Source organism: Orcinus orca, chromosome 13, assembly GCF_937001465.1.
Source record: "Orcinus orca chromosome 13, mOrcOrc1.1, whole genome shotgun sequence".
NCBI classification, from domain to species: Eukaryota; Metazoa; Chordata; class Mammalia; order Artiodactyla; family Delphinidae; genus Orcinus; species Orcinus orca.
In genome coordinates, this window is record NC_064571.1 from 12,502,430 (window position 1) to 12,519,945 (window position 17,516).

At 42.1% G+C, this 17,516-nt stretch overlaps 2 protein-coding genes across 4 annotated transcripts in view; one reads left to right on the forward strand and one right to left on the reverse strand.

Moving 5' to 3' along the window:
- Positions 1 to 12,638, forward strand: part of LOC101283205 (immunoglobulin kappa light chain-like) — a 50,085-nt gene extending 37,447 nt beyond the window's left edge. The window contains exons 3-4 of the mRNA XM_033416309.2: positions 8,718 to 8,770; positions 12,119 to 12,638. Of these exons, the coding sequence (XP_033272200.1) occupies positions 8,718 to 8,770; positions 12,119 to 12,441 (376 nt within the window). The 3' untranslated portion in view covers positions 12,442 to 12,638. The remainder of the gene's footprint in view (positions 1 to 8,717; positions 8,771 to 12,118) is intronic.
- The window catches only part of RPIA (ribose 5-phosphate isomerase A), a 113,693-nt gene that overhangs the window by 36,496 nt on the left and 59,681 nt on the right, over positions 1 to 17,516 (reverse strand). Inside the window, exon 9 of one of the 3 annotated variants that reach the window (XM_033416307.2) lies at positions 948 to 2,083. The exons of the other annotated variants lie outside the window; for them this stretch is intronic. Coding sequence (XP_033272198.1) covers positions 1,950 to 2,083 — 134 coding nt within the window. The 3' untranslated portion in view covers positions 948 to 1,949. Of the gene's footprint in view, positions 1 to 947; positions 2,084 to 17,516 lie in introns of those variants that run through there. 3 annotated transcript variants of the gene reach the window in all.

Consider the following 17,516-nt stretch of genomic DNA (forward strand, 5'->3'; position numbering starts at 1 on the left):
AGCAGTCAGGGAGATCAATAATCCCATTGCCATAAGAATCTGAAACAGGAAGGGACCACACGTTTGAGAAGCTTCTGAGAATCCTTGAAAAGGTGCAGCCTTCACCAACATGTCACAGGGGGGCCCCCCCGGGCAGTTTTATTTGAATAACAAAAAAGGGTGAATTAACTGATTAATGAATAAACAAAATGTGGTATATCCATGCAGTGGGATATTATTCATGCTACAGCAGAGATGAACCTTGAAAACATTAGGCTAAGTGAAAGAAGCCAAACACAAAAGACCACCTATTATGATTCTACTTTTATGGAACGTTCAGAATGAGAAAATATAGAGAAACAGGAAGTAGATTAGCAGTTGCCAGCAGCTGGGAAGGATGAGAATACTAAGAGGTGATAGAGAAGGAGAACGGGGTTTCTTTTTCGAGGTGATGAAAATATTCCTAAATTATGATGACGGTTGCATTTGTAGTGTGATATGGTGAATATACTAAAAAACACTGAGCTGTGTATTTTAAATGGGTCGATTGTATGGCATGTAAATTATATCTCAATAGCGAGGTTACCCCCAAGTCACTACCAAAAAAAGAAATGGAAAAAAATAATAGTGAGGATGGCCCCAGAAGGCTGGAAGAATGGGGGAAATCCAGGCAGCACGTGCTTTAATTCTTAAAAGCTTTTTGGTATGCTGTAATCTCTTTCTCATTCTCAATGTCTATATGTGTTTTTCTCTTTTTCTTTGGTCACACTGTCCAGAAATTTGTCTATTTTATTGATCATTTTCAAATAAATATCTCTTGGTTTTATTCACCAAAATAGCTTTGTTTTTTATGTGCTTCTGTTTTTATTTTTACTAATTATGTCCTTCTACCTTCTTTTGGTTCATCTTGTTCTGTGGCTAGCTCCTTGAGTTTAATGCTTAGTTTATTATGTTTGATCTCCTGGCTCTTTTTCTTTAATAAATTTATTTACCTTATTTTTGGCTGCGTCGGGTTTTCGTTGCTGTGCACGGGCTTTCTCTAGTTGCGGCGAGCTGGGGTTACTCTTCGTTGCGGTGCGCATGCTTCTCATTGCGGTGGCTTCTCGTTGCAGTGGCTTCTCTCGTTGTAGAGCACAGGCTCTAGGCACGCGGGCTTCAGTAGTTGTGGCGCGTGGGCTCAGTAGTTGTGGCTCACGGGCTCTGGAGTGAAGGCTCAGAAGTTGTGGTGCACGGGTTTAGTTGCTCCGCGGCATGTTAGTTGCTCCGGCATGATTCCCGGACCAGGGATCAAACCCGTGACCCCTGCATTGGCAGGCAGATTCTTAACCACTGCGCCACCAGGGAAGTCCTCTTGGTTCTTTGATCAGTAAAGAAAACACATTTTCATTTGAGACCCACTTTGATTCCATCCCATGAATTTTAATATGCAGTATTAAATACTAAGAGTATTTAATAAATACTTAATATTTAATAAATAAAATACTGCATTTTAATACGCAGTATTCTCACTGTTGTTGACGCTTCAATAATTCGTTGCTCTGTAATTTGATATATTTCCTTTTTAAGATTTTTAGAGTGGTCATTTTTTAATTTCCAAGTCAGTAATCTGTTAGCTGGCTACTTTATGGCTAAGTTCTAGGTTTATTGCGTTGTGGTAAAGATAATGTGTCCAAAATGATTTCTACTTTGGGACAATGTATAAATGTTTCATTCTCTTTTTGGCCCAGTACACAGCTAAATGTTATAAACATTCCACAGGCATTTGAAAAGATTATGTTTTCAATGTTATATACCCAAGTATCTACTGATATATATGTGTGTGTGTATTATATATATACACACATATATTAAAATGAATTGAGACATATATCTCTTTTTCTTTTTCTAATGGGGGTCAGTATGTGGATTATAAAGAACCTGTTTGAAGCTTGTGCTTCTCCACCAGGGAACTTAGACAGAAATATTCTCAGCTACTTTTGGAAATGTGCCTTATTACATAAACACACTTGGGAAAGAGGCAAATAATCTTTAACATGTTGATGCCGGCAAAATGATTTCACACTATTGTCAGTTCTGTTATTCCACACAGGATAGGATGATGGGCCTGGGAAGGAATGAAGAAGGGAGAGAGATTCCAGTTTTCATTGTGTTGGTCCCAACTTCTTTGTCTATATAGAAAGTCTTCTTCTCTGCTACTTACTAAATGTAACCTTGGACAAGTTACTTAAGATCATCCTACACCAGTTTCCTCATCTCTTACATGAAGAAAGCAACTATCTAACAGAATTAATCTCACAATCAAAAACAGTGATATATATATATAAAGCACTTAGCACAATACTGACTGCCAGTTAATAGTTTAATAAAAATACCTATTATTCCCAATAGGCAGAAAAAAAAAAAGAAAGTCTTCTGGTGTAATTGTCATTTTCTCAAGTTCTTACTGTGTCTCTAATAAAAATTTTTAATGTATTTTGATGCATTTTGACTCAGTATAAAAGTCCATCACTATTAAATCTTCTTGGTAAATTGTATCTTTTATCTATAGTCAAAATATCCTAATTCACCAGCTGAGGATTCAAAATACACGGAAGAACAGAGAGCAATGGACATTCCATTTCCTAACTGCATCCTTGCACTTCCTAAGAGCAAACTAACCTCCCCTTTTGAGGAATTACTTCTTTCTGATTAGGTGGAGTCAGCTGAGGATGTCATGGGACCAACACTTCCCTTAGCCAAGGGGTAGCCCTTGACCCAAGCTAGGCTAAACAAACCTCCCCACTTGCTGAATCTTGAGGAAAAGGACCCAGAGACTGAAAGCATTTCATTCTATCTAATCACTCAACCTGAGCGGGCTGTTCCTGACATAAGAACATTTGAGGATGAGCGTGAATATAGGTTAGAGACTTGGAGGCACTTGCCGTGACTTCAAGTGAGTTTTGACCCTCCCCACCTTCCTCACCACCACTGCCACCACCCGCCTCTCTCTCAGCCCCTAATGGTCCCTGAGCCCCAAGGGACACACCCCTCCTTGGGCCCCAAGCCCACCCATTTCCTGTCCTTGGGAAAACTGGCAATCTCAATACCCAGTGCCTTGCTCTCATGCTTTGCAAATGATATTCACAAAAACAGAACAATCTGATAGAAATGTATTTCCCACAGTCTGAGCCCTTCAGTCTCTTTATTATATTTGATTTTGTCCCTGGAAGTGTTCTTTCCTCTAATTCTATTTCTCCAATATTACACATTGTCCTTCCTTCAGTTAGCAGTTGCCTGGCAACCCTCATCCATTGCATTAGTTGTTCCAATCATTTTATGTATGAGTTTTAAATACATCTCTTTTCAACAACATACGGCCAGATTTGTGTGTTACATTCACTGTTCTTGGTCTTTCAGTTGTAAAGTTTTTCTCATTTATATTGTCAAGGTACAAATTTTTCCAAAAAATTTAAAGTTCTCATGCATATATATTGTGAGCATGTGTCAAAGATTCATTTAATTTATTGATGACAGAACCAGATGATAAAGCTGGTGAAAGGAGGTCATAGATACACACACACACACACACACACACACACACACACACACACACACACACACACCTATCAAGGCTAGAATAAGATTGCTAAACAAGATTCAAAACTGGTTAATGTCCTACAGAGCAATAAAACCATAAGGCTTGGAGTGGTCTTCCTGGACAAAAATCATTTGTCATTTTCATGATATCCGTTTTTTCTAGGCTAATATCTAACTTTCTGGAATCCAGTTTTTTTTGTTTTTTTGTTTTTTTGTTTTGCGGTACGCGGGCCTCTCACCGCCACGGCCCCTCCCGTTGCGGAGCACAGGCTCCGGATGCGCAGGCCCAGTGGCCAGGGCCCCACGGAACCAGCCGCTCCGAGGCATGTGGGATCCTCCCGGACCAGGGCATGAACCCATGTCCCCTGCATCGGCGGGTGGACTCTCAACCACTGCGCCACCAGGGAAGCCCTGGAATCTAGTTTTTAATCAGTAATAAATACAAGTCAAACAAACTTTATTTCTCTAGCAAATCAAAGGACCTTGAAAGGACACATAGTGTTGAAGAAAAATCATGTATGACAGTTATTAAAGAATGGTAAGGCTTGGGAATTCCCTGGCAGTCCAGTGGTTGGGATTCCTCTCTTTCACTGCCAAGTGCCCAGGTTCGACCCCTGGTCAAGGCTCCCACAAGCCACGCAGCACAGCCAGAAAAAGAAAATGGTAAGACAGACCCTATTCCGGACCATTACCATCATAAGTGTAGGGACCACCACGCAGCAAAGGGGTTATACAGAAGGGGAGAGAGATTGGGCTTCAAATACAAGGACTAGTGGGGATTTATAGCCAAGGAGCAGGGTAGGGGTCAGTGGATAGACAATTTCTAAGAGGAAACATCAGGGGTAATTCTGATTCTGGCTGAACCAACCTGATGGGAGCCTTGCTGAAGGCAGACCAGGGTCCTCAGACATTACCTGGGAGATGATGGAATATAAGGAACTCAATTAGATACCAAGGAGGATGCAGGATGGGGAATTCTGGTTAAATTGACTTAGCAGGATTCTTGCTAAAACTGGACAATGCAGTGATAAACACAGAAGCCCAAAATTCAGGGCCTGCTTGAGAAGAGAGTTCAGAGGAGCCTGAGTGGAGTTTGGTCAAGGAGAGAAGTTTTCTCAGTAGTCATCATTTTGCCTTACGTTCAAGCTTTGGCTAACTTACCGTTTATCATAGTGTGTTCTATTGGAACTTGGCCTGCCCATCTTATTTTGTGTTTCGGTTTATCATATTTTTCTCTTGATTTTTTTATTTCCTTGTCCTGAATTTTGCTACTTTGGTTTATTAATTTTTTTTTTCTTCTTCTGCTGCTTTGGAAGACTTTTATCCCATTGCTGTTGAATGCCTGTCACCTGACCCCTTTTTATTTCCATCCCTAGTCACATGGCCTGAAGGGCAAGTGTCAGGCATCCCGGGTGTTACTCCACATTCCACCAGCCCCCATCCCACTCCCAGTCCCAGTGTCTTTTAACTCTGAGGTGCATGTGCTTTTCTGAGGGCTTTGTGGCGAAAACTAGTGTTGGCTGCTTCAAGGGCCCCTGCCTATTTTTGTGATGGAATGGAAGATTCTAGATTCTAGTTGCTCCATCATTTCAATCATGTAATTTAAATCTGTGCCGTTTTCCCCCAATTTTTTTTTTTTCCTCCTAACAGGATGCTTTGTGATGCTCCGATCCTGGAATACATTTATTCTCATTTTTATATTTTTTCTGTCATTGCAAAGGGAGTTTGAGAGCGGTGGGCAGGCCCAGCATATTCAGTGTAAAAGCCCACATTACTCCGTGCTTCAGTTGCTGGGCCTCTTGATTTCTCTTCTTGTTTCTTTGCTGTTTGTTTTCTCGCCACCCTGCCCTCTTCCCATCCTTCCCTCTTAGGCTCGGAACTCTAGTCTCAGCCAGCATGATCAGGGCACTTTGGGGTGGAGGGTGCTTTAAGGGGAAGGGGGTGATCTGTGCTTCTTTCCCCAGCACCAGACTAATAGCCCTTAAATGTGATGCTGATTAGTATCGGGAGAGGAGCCAGGAACCAGCCTAGTTTAACCCCACTTAGAACCCAAAGGAGCCAGTTTAAGAAAGATACAGTTTAAGATGATGAATTAAACTCACACATTCAATCACAATACCCCCTTGTTTAAAAACAAAATTAAGGGGCTTCTCTGGTGGCGCAGTGGTTAAGAATCCGCCTGCCAATGCAGGGGACACGGGTTTGAGCCTTGGACCGGGAAGATCCCACATCTCCCAGAGCAACTAAGCCCGTGCGCCACAACTACTGAGCCTGCGCTCTAGAGCCTGTGAGCCACAACTACTGAGCCTGCGTGCCACAACTACTGAAGCCCGCGTGCCTAGAGCCCGTGCTCTGCAACAAGAGAAGCCACCGTAATGAGAAGCTGGCACACTGCAACGAAGAGCAGCCCCCGCTCGCCGCAACTAAAGAAAGCCCGTGCGCAGCAACAAAGACCCAACGCAGCCAAAAAGTAAATGAATAAATAAATTCTTTAAAAAAACAACAAAATTTTTAAAAACCTAAAAATAAATTTTTTTTAAGAAATTATTTTAAAGAAATAAACCCACAGGGAATTCCCTGGCGGTCCAGTGGTTAGGGCTCTGCACTCTCATTGCCAAGGGTCCGGGTTCAATCCCTGGTCAGGGAACTAAAATCCCACAAGCTTCACGGTGCAGCCAAAATAATAATAATAAACAAACCTACAAGGACAAGAAGAACAGAACAGAGTCAACAGCAGCAAAATATTAGGTTGAGTGGTAACCGCCTTAACTGACCCGTGGAGCCGAACAGAAGAGCTGGTGGAACTAGAAAGCAAAGAGACATTGAAATCCTTTTGAAATGGGATAAGGATATACATATTGAGGGAATGAGGCAATGTCGCAGGGTGGGCAGGAAAGATGCAGAGCCCAGGTCCTTAGTCAAGATAAGCAAGACTGGGGTGGGGGGGGCATGGTCAGAGGGGTGGGAGGGGGCACTCAGTGAGGGTCCCTGAGCCAGCACAAAGCAGAGTGGAGTGTCCATAAAGGACCTGAGGATTTTGACAACAAAGGCAAAAAGTGTGAAGAGCCAAACCTGAATTCACGTAACTCCACAGCTGCCTGCGGAGCTGGTCCGCGATGGGTTTCTCTGAGTAGGGTGAGAGAAGACGCAGGGCTGGATGCCAAGCAGACAGACAGGGAGCCAGGGGACTCCAGGGCCGAGCTCAAAGGGCTCATCACTAGTGGAAACCCGCTGCAAACCACAAGCCTCAATATGTAAATCTCCAAGGGTCCATAAGCCCTGGTATGTTGCTGCTGTTGTCTCTTTCACTCTAGAACGTCAAGAAACACCTGCAGCCTTAATGTCCTTGTGGAAACAAGATGAGTGTCTACATTTTCCAGAGTGGGACCAAAATCTTGAGTCACGTTTACGGCACACGCGTTTGCACATGGTTGGGCAAAGGACTTTGCTTCTCTCAGCATGTCTCTCTTCAGAGATGAATGGAAAGAGACACAGCTCCAAGGCAGCAAACCAGCAGCGAGTTCTCAAGTGACCTCCTCTGCCTCCCTCCTTCCAGGCTAATGGAGCCATCCTTGCCCCCTTGGAGACGCAGGGCAGATGTCCATCTGTGGCACTCTAGCCCGAAGACCAGCAATTGATCAGATTCTGAGCACCGCTGAATGTGGACTCCAGAATTTCCTCCTACCCTTTTGGAATATCAGCTTACGTCAAGTACAGATGACAGACAATATGATCCTAAGGAGGGAGGGATCAAACTGAAGTCAAAAGAATCACCTGGGGCTTCCCTGGTGGCGCAGTGGTTGGGAGTCCGCCTGCCGATGCAGGGGTCACGGGTTCGTGCCCCGGTCCAGGAGGATCCCACATGCCGCGGAGCGGCTGGGCCCGTGAGCCATGGCCGCTGAGCCTGCGCGTCCGGAGCCTGTGCTCCGCAACGGGAGAGGCCACAAAAAAAAAAAAAAAAAAAAGAATCACCTGCCTGGGACCCTACTGTGAATGATGAGCTGAAGAAAACCTTTGAACCACAAACTTCAGGATGGATTATCAGACACAAATATTCAGCAGGCAGGTAGGGAAGCCCCCCTCCTTCAACCTTTGTGAAGAGCAAAATTGTGTCATTGTGTCTCTAAAATGCTGGGTGATTTACTCTATGGTACTGGTGGGAGGCAGACCTCTCAAATAGGCTGGTTAATCATGTCAAATAAAAACCAAAAATGGTGTTTCTTGAAATATCAGAGCTGAGGAACATTGATAAGATAGCTTATCAAGAGTTTTCAGGGTGACTTATATACATGCACTTAGCCTCTCCCTCTCTCTCTCTATCCCCACAAGCAGTTTAGAATTTATTCTAAGAATCTAACTTTGTTGCGGGCCACATGGAAAGCAGCTTCAGTGATGAGTTTGTTGGAATTCTCCCCCAAATTTTCTATTTCCATCACTCATGCATAAATCCAAGAACCTCTCAGACTAGTTTATTGACACGGCCTTTCCTCAGTGTATACACTTTGTGTGTATACTTTCGGCTCAGGAACCAAAATAGAGATCAAACATAAGTATTTTTTCCAACCGATTCTTTGCCGTTTCTGTCTAATTGGTTTGCTTTTTGTTCCTTTTTGCGTGTTTTCATTAATTAGGTGTCAGGGATAAAACAAATTTCATTCCCAGATTAGGTACAGAGGAGGGGAAATTGTTCTACAGGAGGCTAACTGATGACTAATTTTTAAGATTTCCAAACCAAAATAACTGAATTGCGGAAGGGGGTTTGCTGCCCTTTCAGGGTAGGGTTTTGTGCGAGTGGAAGTTAAGGGGAATCACCGTGGTTCACTTTCAGCCCAGGGACCACAGTGGAGATTAAATGTGAGTTATCTGTTTTTTGCTCAGTTATCTGTTTTTGCTCAGTTATCTGTGCGGTTTTTGTCCTGCTGTATCATTTGTGCAAATTTGTGACATTTTGGTTAAATGAGCCATTCCTGGTGACCCAGAAGTTAAAAGGCAGAAAACCAGAAGATAGTCAATTTTTAAGCTGAACAGAAAAGTGGATGAATTTGTAAGGAGAGTAGGGTTTGTGGAGAGAAAGGGGAAGAAAAATCTGGATTTTTCTGTGAATTAGCCTTTTTCCTGTGATTGGCTTCAGAGGGAGGTTTTTGACCAGGGGGGTGTGTTAGCTCACTCACTGTGGCTTATACGTTCGGCCAGGGGACCAAGGTGGAAATCAAACGTAAGTGCACTTTTCTACTCCTCTTTCTTATAGAGTCGTGAAATTGGGGGGTTTTCATGCTTGGGATGTGAGTTGAGGTCACTTTCGAAGAGAATGGGATTCTTCTGAAAATGAGATCAGAAAGGGACTGAAAATCAGGTTGTCTCAGAAGAGCACAGAGCTAGTTAGTTGACGTGGCATCTAAATGGCCAGATTTTCTCTGTATCTGACAGTCAAATGACTTTAGCAGCAAAAACAGATTTTTGTTGAGGGGAAAGTAATTAAGTTAACGCTGAGGATCACCTTTGGCCAAGGGACACGTCTGGAGATTAAACGTAAGTAATTTTTCTCTACTACCTTCTGAAATGTGTCTGGGTCTAAATGCCAGTGTTGACTTTTAGAGGCTTAAGTATGAGTTTTGTGGAGATGGGTAAATGAGAACATTTCAGATTTTTTATGTTTCAAAAGTTAAACTCAGCTCCAAACCTGGGTTTGTAGACAAAAAGATTAATCTACACCGAATGACTCAAAGGGAAAAAAAATCAGTGTCGATGAAAAAGGAATCCTTGCACCTCTAAAAGAGTTAAAGCGAATTAATTTTCACTGAAATTTGCCAAATATTGTATTGATTTTTGCTTGTACGTACAACACGGAAAAGTAGAGAAATGTATTTCTTAGTCTGTTTTCTCTCTTCTGTCCGATATATTATTTTATAAGAATAAAAATCAATAGGATGCATTACAAAATCAGTAAGAAGTTAGAAAAGCATATTAATTTGTGTTAAAGGTGCCGCTTAATTGCGAATCAGAAGCACCGTCATTTTTAGAGGCTAAAATGAGTGCTAAACTGTCAATATTTAGAAATTCTATACCTTAACAGATTACTCCTTTTTAAAAAGCCACATTTCTATATTAGACTAAACTGGAAATGATCTCTTATCATAATGGAGGAAAGACGGTTGCCCCCAAAAGCTCAGTTTTGAAGTAATTTAAGTGAAGGAAAATAAAATAATTGCGTTTTTTAGATGCCCACGGACATGTAGAAAAATAGGAAATATTTTAATGAGTATGTTCTTTGTTATTACTTGCTGGTGTTTTTATACTGCAGAGGAGGCCGTGGCACAGCTAGGGTGGTCTGTAGACTTCTTGGCGGTCTCTTTTCGTGATTGAATGACGTTGGCGGCTGGGTCCCAGGGCTCTGGTGACGGCGCACCTGGCCGCTAAATGCCGCCAAAGGCCACGGCAACCCCGCGATCGCCCGTTCCGCTGTGCTGTGGCCCTCTCTCCTGACACAGTGATACAAATAATGTCGCTAACGGAAGAGAACAGAAATGTGATGGGCATGAGTTAACATGGGGAAAACAGGGAGAAACCTGATTTTTATTAGCGATTCCAGAAATGAAATTCACATTATTATATCCTCTTAATAAAAATTTCCAGTAGAAGACTATAAAGAACTTAAAGCTATTTTTTTGCAGTGATATGTAATTTCTTAAATATCTTCTCATCAAATGTATTTAAGTAATAAAGGCTCAATCCAAATGAAATACATATATATACATATATATGTATGTATATATATATGTGTATATATATATGTATATCTATTTTATATATATACATATATATATATATATGTATATATATATATAAATTCTTTCAGGGCAAAATCGACACCAGCAAAAATATAACCGAAGGCCAGCAACAATCTGGCCGTTCAGGTTTTGATCAATTAATTTTTACTGAGTTCAAAATAAATATCATTAAGATATATTTGCTGATAAAAAATCAGATAAATTTGTGACATGTTTTTAATTTTCAGAAATTTAATGGCTTCAGTAGGATTATATTTCAGGTGTACAAAATATCTAACCATATGTAAATGCCATTGATAAAAACTTAATAGAATATATTTTCCAATCCCCACATTCTGTGATTAGAACATTTTTAATCGGGCTATTTTAATTATATACCCTTTAACATAGTTTAGTTATTTGTTATTGTCGTTGTTTACTCCAGGTAATTTCAAAAGCAATACTTGAAAAAGATTATTCTTGGTTTGTGACAACCTGACAGGACTATTTTAGGGCCATTTTAAAACCCTTTTCAAACTATTTAAACCATGTAAGTATTTTAAACTGTTCTAAAACTGTATTTAGGGCCTTTTAAACATCTTTTAATAAATTTTAAACTCCATTAGAAAGCTAGTAAGAGGTCTTACAAGAGTTTCCATATCAAATATGCTAATTGTTTAATGCAAGACAGAAAGTTTAAAGCTATCAAAAATTGACCCAAATAGGAGTATCTTCATAGAATATTTCCTCTCCTTTTTTTCTAGAATTCATATTATTTTGCTACTAAGGCTATTTTATAAAATTCTCTGAAAAAAATAGTGATGATGGTTAAAAGAGAAGAAAGTATCAAAACATTAAAATTTCAGTATCTTATATTAAACTGCTTGGTTAACATGGAGGCTTATAGCTTTATAAAGGTTTATAGCTTTATAAAAATCTCTTCCCTTATCTGTGATTTTCACAGCAAAAGAAGATTCTTGGTTTGTTATTTAACTCATGCTCTCCCACCTGAGGGCTTGAAGGCCCACAAAGGGGATTCCCAGCAGGCCATCTGGCAGCTGTTCATGGTCAGAAGTGAAGCTAGCCAGTTCCTCCCGGGCAGGTGGCCAAAATTACAGTTGACCCTCCTGGTCTGGCTGAACCTTGGCCCCTATGGTGACAGCCATCAGGCCAGGACCCAGGTCTCCCTCTGAGGCCTTGGCGAGGAGTGGGTGAGTTGCTGGCCTGATCACAGAGGGTGAAGTGGCCAATCCCCCCACCGACCCGGGCCCAGACTGAGTTTGGGGCTCACCCTGCCTGGTGGGTCTGACCCCAACACGCCCGAAGGAAGCCCAGGAAGTGAAAGGCAGCCTGATATCACTGCACAGAACTAGGAGAGGCACAGGGGAAACGATCTGTGCAAGTCCTGTTCTCACTTCTAAACTCGGACGGGTCCAATGAAGTGGTTTTGTTTCTTGGCCTGAAGCACTGGGTTCCCTGCAGGAGGCAGAGAACACAGATGAAGGAGAGAAAGGTAAGGTCAGAAGGGCATGCAAAGAGCTTCGAAAGGCTGCAAAGGCTGCAAACAAAACAATTTAGAACTTTCTTAAGGGGTAGGGGCTAGGGGAAAATCTCCAAATCATGGCGATGAGAAATACGCTTCCTGGCTTCCCTAGTTGCTCCCTGGATGCCACAGAATAAGCATGCTGCTCTATGCATGTCTGTCCCTTGCAGTTCCAGGCTCACCCACAAACAATGCACCCAAGTGGAGAACCTCCCTGTTACTTAAACACCACTCCCTATGCTTCCTTCCTCAGGCTCTGATGCTCAGCCATCTGTCTTCCTCTTCCAACCATCCAAACAGCAGTTAGAGACCGGAAATGCCTCTGTCGTGTGCTTAGTGAATGGCTTTTACCCCAAAACTATCAAAGTCAGTTGGAAAGTGGATGGAGTTGTCCAAGACAGCAACATCCAGGAGAGTTTCACTGAGCAGGACCGCAAGGACAGCACATACAGCCTCAGCAGCACCCTGACGCTGTCCAGCTCCGCGTACCAAAGCCATAGTCTCTATACCTGCGAGGTCAGTCACCAGTCCCTGGCCTCCGCCCTGGTCAAGAGCTTCAATAAGAACGACTGTTAGAGCGAGAGGCCTGCAGGCTCGTCCATCACCTGGGCTGGGTCCCAGCCCCCTTCCTCGCCTCTTCAGGCCTCGGGCCCTTTTCCCTATTGCAATCCTCCAGCCCATCTCCCCACCTCACCGTCCTCCCCCTCTTTGGCTTTAATCATGCTAATGTTGGGGGGAAAATGAATAAATAAAGTGAATCTTTGCACCTGTGATTTCTCTCTCCTTCCTGAGTTAAGCTTTTTAAACATTGTTTTTCTTTTCCTTTTTTAACATGTTTATTGGAGTATAATTGCTTTACAATGGTGTGTTAGTTTCTGCTTTATAACAAAGTGAATCAGTTATACATATACATATGTTCCCATATCTCTTCCCTCTTGCGTCTCCCTCCCTCCCTCCCTCCCTATCCCACCCCTCTAGGTGGTCACAAAGCACCGAGCTCATCTCCCTGTGCGATGTGGCTGCTTCCCACTAGCTATCTATTTTACATTTGGTAGTGTATATATGTCCATGCCACTCTCTCACTTCGTCCCAGCTTACCCTTCCCCCTCCCCATATCCTCAAGTCCATTCTCTGGTAGGTCTGCATCTTTATTCCCATCTTGCCCCTAGGTTCTTCATGACCTTTTTTTTTTTCTTTAGGTTCCATATATACGTGTTAGCATACGGTATTTATTTTTCTCTTTCTGACTTACTTCACTCTGTATGACAGTCTCTAGGTCCATCCACCTCACGAAGATATACAGATTGCCAACAGACACATGAAAGAATGCTCAACATCATTAATCATTAGAGAAATGCAAATCAAAACTACAATGAGATATCATCTCACACCGGTCAGAATGGCTATCATCAAAAAATCTACAAACAATAAATGCTGGAGAGGGTGTAGAGAAAAGGGAACCCTCTTGCACTGTTGGTGGGAATGTAACTTGATACAGCCACTATAGAGAACAATATGGAGTTTCCTTAAAAAACTAAAAATAGAACTACCATACGACCCAGCAATCCCACTACTGGGCATATACACTGAGAAAACCATAATTCAAAAAGAGTCATGTACCACAGTGTTCATTGCAGCTCTGTTTACAATAGCCAGGACATGGAAGCAACCTAAATGCCCACTGACAGATGAATGGATAAAGAAGATGTGGCACATATGTGCAATGGAATATTACTCAGCCATAAAAAGGAACAAAACATTGTTTTTCTAATGACCCAGTTTATCTTCCAAGGCAGAGGTCCCCAGTGGGCCGTACGGTAGGAGGTGAGTGGCAGGCAAGTGAGAGAAGCTTTGTCTGCAGCTCCCCATAGCCCGCATTACCACCTGAACCATCCCCAACCCCTCCCCCCGCCACCCCGTGAAAAAATTGTCTTCCACCTGGTCCCTGGTGCCAAAAAGGTTAGGGACCGCTGCCAGCAGTTCTAAGGAACTAAATATTCAGTTGCTAAAAACGACACCATCATTTATAAAAATCATCATCCTCTATTCTACCCTACCATACTGTCCCCTATAAGACGCTCTTCCATGAAACCCACAAGCCGCCTATCTTCCCAGCCCTCTCCTGGGCCATGCTATGACAGGCTTGCCTCTTTTTTCTTTTTTTTAATTTATTTATTTTATTTATTTTATTTTTGGCCGCGTTAGGTCTTCATTGCTGCACACAGGCTTTCTCTAGTTGCAGCAAGCGGGCTTCTCATTGTGGTGGCTTCTCTTGTTGCGGAGCACGGGCTCTAGGTGCACACGCTTCAGTAGTTGCAGTGCACGGGCTCAGCAGTTGTGGCTCACGGGCTTAGCTGCTCTGCGGCATTTGGGATCTTCCCGGACCAGGGCTCGAACCCACGTCCCCTGCATTGGCAGGCGGATTCTCAACGACTGCGCCACCAGGGAAGCCCCCTTTTTTTCTTTTTTAATTGAAATATAGTTGATTTACAATGTTGTGTTAGTTTCAGGGGTACAGCAAAGGGATTCAGTTGTACATATACATGTATCCACTCTTTTTTAGATTCTATTCCCATATAGGTCATTACAGAGTATTGAGTACTGTTCCCTGTGCCATACAGTAGGTTCTTATTATCTATTTTATTGGGATTGAGATGCTTGCCTCTGTGATTCCCCTCTTCAGCAGGCCCTCAGAGTCCTTTTAAGGGTGACGGTTCTTACTATCACATATTCTTTGATCCAGTCGAATCTAATTTACCAAAAGCAAATCTATCAAAAGAAGGGAACAGCTAGAAAAAGAGTCATCCATGTAAAATAACATCTATGTAAAATAACAAAGCAATGATAACGACGTAAGTGAACAAGCAATAGGAAATGTTTAAGTCCATTGTGGCACTTCAACTTAAGGGAATATGATGCCTTCGTTACATTTTACATACAATACGTATTGAGGGCCTTCTATCTGCCGAAGACCATGCTGATTGCTTTCCACAACATAATTTAATTCTCACTACGTTACACGGTTAAAAGCGTTCATTAAAATGTGAGTCAGGTTCTATAAAGCTGAGAGATATTCATACTCTATAACCCAGCAATCCTACACCTGAATGACTGTGTCCCTGTCCACCAAAAGAGCTCATGCAAGAATTTTTCAGAGTAGCTTCATTAATAAAAGCCAAAAACTGGAAACAATCTAAATGTCCACCAACAGGAGAATGGGTCATTAAATTGTAGCATGTTTGCACATTGGAATACTATTCATTAAGAGAACTAATAAACTACAACTGTACCCAACAACAATGATGCATCTCATAAACATGACATAAGCAAAAGAAACCAAACACAAAAGACATGTCCTATATATTATCATCTATATAGAGTTCAAAACCAGGAAAAATACAACTAGAAATTGAGATAGGGATTACTTTTGGCTGGGGGGTGGGGTGAGGTAGTGCCTAGGAGACATGAAGGGGCTTATGAAGTTTTGATAATGCGATGTGTGCCACTTTGTGAAACTTTATCGAGCTGTAAAGTTATGATCTGTGCACATCTCTTTATATACATTCTATTTCAAGATAAGTTCACATAAAGAAATATACTCAATTTACAGATAAGAGAGGCTAAGAGGCATAAGTAATAGGTCAAGGCCACACAGCTGGTAAGTGGTGGTCCAGGAATCAAATCCCTACCTGCCTAATTCTGCTCTCTCTCTCTTTTTTTTTTTTTTAATACTTATTTATTTGGCTACGCTGGGTCTTAGTTGCGGCATGCAGGATCTTTAGTTGTGGCACGAGGGATATTTTAGTTGCAGCATGCGGGATCTAGTTCCCTGACCAGGGATCAAACCCATGCCCCCTGCATTGAGGGCGAGGAGTCTTAATCGTTGGACCACCAGGGAAGTCCCCTAATTCTGCTCTCTTGACACCTATACAATTCTGCCTTCCAGTACTTACACTGCTGCACAGAATAGAGGGTCAAATGCTACCTTCCCAGGGACTCCTCCTCTATCTGGCTAACCAGGAGCATATATACGTAGAAATGGAATGGAACAGACATTCAACAATGGGCAAAGGATGGAATTAACATGGACCAGGTATTGGGATCCCATGTATGAAAGGTTATGTGTTTGGGAAGCGGGGGGCAGGAGGGGCACATATAAAACCAACTTTGACTGTCTTCCCCCAGACCCCAGCCCTTCCCCTCTCATCTACTCATCCATCCAAACATTTACTGAGCACCTTTCTTAGCCTACACCCTGAAAGAGGTACAGAAGTAACTAAAATGCTGTCCTTTCCCTAAATAAATTTATAACCCAATTTTTCTTCTTTTTTCCTTTCCTTTCAGTCCTGGAGCAAGTGGGAAAGAACATTCATGGAAAGAGGTGGATAGAAGGACAACACTGACACTGTACCTCTTGAGAATATTCATTATTATCACGTCTTTGAAATTCTGGGGGTCTGAGTAGAGTTCAGAAAGACTCAGTAATGTCCCTTCAAATGACATAAACTTGCTCATTCATCTCTGGTGGCAAAACTCAACAATCAATGGCACGTCTGATCCCAAGCAAGGGTCTTCTCATAAAGCAAAACTCTGAAACCAGACCCACCACGACCCAAAGAAGTGAAGACAGGTGTTATGGGTTGAATTGTGTCCCTCAAAAAGATATGCTCAAATTCCCAGTCCCTATAAACGTGACCTCATTTCGGAACAGGGTTTTTGCAGATGTGAATCCTGAAACGCTGGTGAAGATGCAGTGAACTGGATCTTTCATACACTGCTGGTAGAAAAGTAAGATGCCTCGGGCAACGCTCTAGAAAATAGTTAGTCAGTTTCTTAAAAAACTAAACAAAATACACCAGCAATTGCATTCCAGGGCATTTAACCCCCCAAAATGAAAAAGTACATCCACACAAAAACCTGTACCTACTTTTCATAACAGGTTTGTATGTATAACTAAAAACTGGAAACAACCAACATGGCCCCCAATAGGTGACACAAAAGGTGACTCGGTAGATCCCTCAACATGATTCTCAGTAGGCTGAACAGATTGTGATACATCCATGTCACGGATGCCGTGTAGCGATAAAAAGAAACAAAGTACTGATACACGCAACAACGTGGATGATTCTGAAGTGTACTATACTGAGTGAAAAAAAGCCAGTCTCAACAGGTCACATAGTATGTGGTTCTTTTTTTTTTTTTTTTTTTAATTGGGGTATAGTTGTTTTACAATGTTGTGTTGGTTTCTACTGTACAGCGAAGTGGAGTTCCCTGTGCTATACAGCAGGTTCTTATTAGTTATCTATTTTACACATATTAGTGTATATATGTCAATCCCAATCTCCCAATTCATCCCACCTCCCCATCCACCACTTTCCCCCCTTGGTGTCCATACATTTGTTCTCTACATCTGTGCCTCTATTTCTGCCTTGCAAACCAGTTCATCTGTAACATTTTTCTAGATTCCACATAGATGTGTTAATATATGATATTTGTTTTTCTCTTTCTGACTTACTTGACTCTGTATGACAGTCTCTAAGTCCATCTATGTCTCTACAAATGACCCAATTTCGTTCCTTTTTATGGCTGAGTAATATAGTACATGATTCTTTTTCCATAACGTTCTTTTTTTTCTTTTTTTGGCTGCACCG